The 4,212-nt window shown below is 26.0% G+C and overlaps 1 protein-coding gene across 1 annotated transcript; it reads right to left on the bottom strand.

The window, feature by feature from the left end:
* Positions 1 to 2,966: 2,966 nt before the first annotated feature.
* On the bottom strand, positions 2,967 to 3,416 carry LOC145838986 (coiled-coil domain-containing protein 12-like). The gene has a single exon (XM_082946603.1). The coding sequence runs from the start codon at positions 3,414 to 3,416 to the stop codon at positions 2,967 to 2,969; it is 450 nt and encodes a 149-aa protein (XP_082802729.1).
* Positions 3,417 to 4,212: the final 796 nt, after the last annotated feature.

The following is a 4,212-nucleotide window of genomic DNA, read 5'->3' as shown; positions in this document are numbered from 1 at the left end:
TTTGCACAGTTTCTGTTTTTGTGAATTACCTATTCAACACAAACTAGATTAAGGGATGATAGATTTAATAAGTTTGTACATTGTTATTCAAAGTAGTACAACTTAAAGCAAACAAACAATTAACTATTAGAAAACTTCAAATCTCAGGCCAATTTAGTATTTTTTTCATTTTTTAGCTTAAATTGCTCTTTGTATACTAAAATATCAGGCTAAAGTTATTGGTTACTCAGACTGACTTTTTTGCTTAAAGAGTGGCAAATTAAACTTATGATGTATTTTTTTTTTCAATTCATAGTGTTTATTTGAAATATAATATATGTTATACTTTAAGTTTTGCAGCTAATACAATTTGAAATGTTATTTATACTAACTGTACATATATATATGTCAACAAATAGTGTTGTAAAAAAAATTGACTCCCGTAATAGCTTAGAATTTTAAAATTTATACTTAAAAAATGTGGAAAATCCTTGAATTTGATTTTTTTTTCTAAATCTGGAGTTTTAAACAATTTCTACTTGTAAAGTGATGAAATTTTGACTTGATACAAAAAATCTACCATATAAATACTTTTTTATCAAAAAAAAAACACATTTAAAGTTGCTTAATAGTATAATTTTAATGTTGCTTTATTAGTTAAAACCGTTTTTTTTTACCTTAAATTTTATTTTGTTCTAAAAATAGAATAAAAAAACTGTACTATCAAAAACTTTATATTGGTGCATTGCACCATTGCTTTCAAAATGTCTTTACATATTGTTGTACTTTACAATTGAACTAATCTAAAATGTCAAAATTAGTAAAAGCACCTCTAATAAAAATTCTCAGATGAGCAATATTTATTTCATTAGTGCTCTCATCTAAACAGATAGATTTAAAGCCCTAATTTGATTTATGCAGCTTTATAATCTTCAGACATTTCCTTGACACGACTTCTTGTTGTCATTGAATGAATAAACAAAAGTATTTTACCATCGCCAGCAAAAATTATTAAAAAAAAGTTTTCAATTCTAAAAGTGATGTCCATTTTAATAGTTACTTTTGCTACTCTATAGCTTACCTTATCAACTTTTTCTGATCAGTCTGTAGTTACTGAAGATAATCATGTGCTTTGTTGAATGTGACTTAAGCTATTTGTTTTTTTTTTCTTTTCTTGCAATAACTTTTAACTAAACTTTTTAAAATTCTTATCGCTCTTATATTTCACATTTAATCATTTTAAATGCGATATTTTTATTACAGATAAAGAAATGCTTTATAGATCAATAAAAAATAAGTTATTATACTTTAGTTAAGGCTTAATAAGTTTTTAAACTTTTGTTCAAAATATTTAAAAAACTTAATTGTCCATTTAAGCTGACTTAAAATATATGTTAATGTTATATATTGAAATTCACTGTTATAATTTTTTTTTTTTGGTGAATGTTTTTAAACTGTATGCCAAACAAACAGGCTAGTTGAAAATTTGAAAAGCTCAGACTAGGTTAAACCTTTTTTAAAGAGTTTTTTAAACTTAGCTGCGTGTGAAACTTTTACTTCAAACACTTAGAATAGATCTTTAAATTTTCAGAATAGTTTATATGACTGTAGCGTAGTTTACTAAATGTAATTTTTTCTCGGCTACTTACAAATTGTGTACTTTTTTATAAATATGATGTCTTAGTTAAAAGTTTAAGTTTGGTTAATAGCAAGTTTTTAGCTTTTTCAATTTTTAGTAAATTTAGGCTGGTTTGATATAACTCAGACATTTTTGCTTTTAAAGTTCTGATTCAGGCTTTAAAGTTATGTGAAAGAATGATTAGTTATTAATAAATTATTTTATTCACGCACTAATTACGTCAAAAATTGTTCTAGCTTTTCTTGGATACAATTAATTTTTATTTAGTTAATTATTTACTGAACTTTTTAAAGAGTGCAAACTGCAAACTATTTAAGACGCAAAAACTGTTTTAAAAAGTTAATATTTTCAAAAGTATGAAAAAAAGCTTCATAATATAATAAATTTATAAAGGTGTTCCACAAATACTTTTTATGTTTGGTTTTATAGAGAGTGAAGTTGGAAATAAAATAATAAAAATATTAAGTTTAACATATTAAGTGTTTAAGTAAATACATAGTTTATTAAAACTTAAGTATATTAGTCAGTGTAAATTTTAATCCAAAATTTTTTTATAATTTAAATCGGCATTCTATGTGTAGCTAAAAGTCATTTGTAATAATAAAGAGAATAAAAATATTACTTTTTCTAGTGTGACTGAAATTAGACCAAATGATTACTTAAACGTCACTAAAACTGCTGCCCGCGAAGATTTTAGAAACTTGAAATTCAGTCCGCGAGCAACAACTGTCTGCCGACCCCTGGCTTAGATAGACGTTAATTCTCTAAACTTTTTTGTTCTAAATACAAAAGTAAATACTGAAGTTTAACCATTTTTGTTCCTGCTCTACTTAAAATGTTATAAATAAAATCGTAGTTTTATTAAGTGTGTTTTCTAATTAGTTTATATATTGCCTGAAAGTACACAAACACACTTAAACGAAACAGAACATTTAATAAATAGCTTACAATTGAATTTAAAACTGTAAGTTTTTTTTAGTAAATAAGTCAAAATCGTTAAAAAAAAAGGTCATAGAAAGGACAAAGATTATAATTTAAGTAACTAAGAAAATTTTATAAACTGCTTTCTTAGAATTAATATTATATAAGTTGATACCTAAACAAAATCTTTTTGGCAAATTTTAATTTTCTAAAATCTATTGTACAACAAAGACATAATCTAACTAGAACTTTTTTGGACTGTATTTTTATATTATATGTATAATTTTTTTAATTCAAAAGAAAAAATTAAATTAGTTAATATAAGTTAAACAAGCAGAAATGTTATTTTTGAAGTTTATTCAACACGATTATAAAAACAAATCAATTTTTTATTCTAAATACTTAAATTTTGTAGATGCGGTATGTTTTATTCCGAATCACTAGTTTCGTCAAAACTTTTAGACATTCCTCTGGTGTTTATCCTTTTATTTTCCATAACTGACCGTTGCAGCTTTTCTCTCACCATTTCACTTAATGCTTTGGAAGTTCTTTTATCAAGTTTTACCATTTTTTCTTCTGTTTTTCGTTTAAGATCCCAGTCAGGCTTTTTCGGTGCTAGCTTGTAAAGGTCAATGTCAACTTCTAAAGGTTCCTCTTCTTTTTGTAAATGAACCTGAATGTGTTTAGTTATATCAGGAGCTTCAATTCTTTCCATTTGTTTTATAGTTTCATTCTCAGGTTGATAACTTCGAAACTTTATTTGCGGCTCCTTTACTTTTCTGTTCGCACCATTTTTCATTTTCTTTTTCATTGCAAGTAGTCTTTCTCTTCTTTTCTTAGCTGCTTGTTCCATTTTTCCAATTTCAAAACTATCCATGCTTCTAATGTAGCTTTGTTTTTCTTAACATTTGAATATCCATTCTGTAATCAACTCTTATTATAAATGCGCTTTTGTAACTGGCGTTTGTGCGTGACGTCATAATTCAGCAGCCACTAGTGGGCGTCTCGCCTGCACAGTATTTTGGAAGTTTCTAAAGTACGGATCATAAAGTTGAATTGTGATTTGTTTTAAAGACTACATATAGAAAAACTTTCTTTTTCAAATAATTTTGAAACTAAATAATAACAAACATAATGAGATTTAGAGTATATGTGTTGAATTATAAAGTCAATATTTTGTCAAATGTTGTTTAAACTGCTTGTTTTTCATTTTGCAATATTTGAATTGTTTTTTAGAACTCTTGTTAGAGGTTGTCATCAAACTTTTTAAGTGGTTAACTAAATTTCAAGACAAAAAATGGACAAACGCTAAGTTATAAGCGTAGTTTTAAAGTAAAGTAAAATAAAGTATATTAGTTAGTAAACACTTAGAATTTTTAATAGGCTAATAGTTAATTTAATATTGCTAATTTTAAGTTTGTAAAAGTCCGTAGCCTTAAAAAAGTTTTATTTATAAAGGCTTGTTTTTAAGTGATGGTATTCATTTTAACAAACAACTACACGATACAGTAAAATGACAAGAACCAAAGCCACAGCTCACAAACTAACAGGATGAAAAGGTCCCCGCAAGACAATTCACTTAAGTGCAGCTATCAAGCTGCTGAAGCATATTTAAGTAATCTTTTGTATATATCAACAACAGAATGACCATTATGCCAAAAGACATGCAGTTG

This window comes from Thalia democratica, chromosome 6 (assembly GCF_965202585.1).
Source record: "Thalia democratica chromosome 6, ktThaDemo2.hap1.1, whole genome shotgun sequence".
Taxonomy (NCBI): domain Eukaryota; kingdom Metazoa; phylum Chordata; class Thaliacea; order Salpida; family Salpidae; genus Thalia; species Thalia democratica.
Note: the sequence above shows the minus strand (reverse complement) of the source record. Positions and strands in the feature narration are given on the sequence as shown.

Bases quoted from the DNA above. Each gene is read 5' to 3' on its own strand.
- LOC145838986 (XM_082946603.1), bottom strand. From the start codon at position 3,416: ATGGATAGTTTTGAAATTGGAAAAATGGAACAAGCAGCTAAGAAAAGA.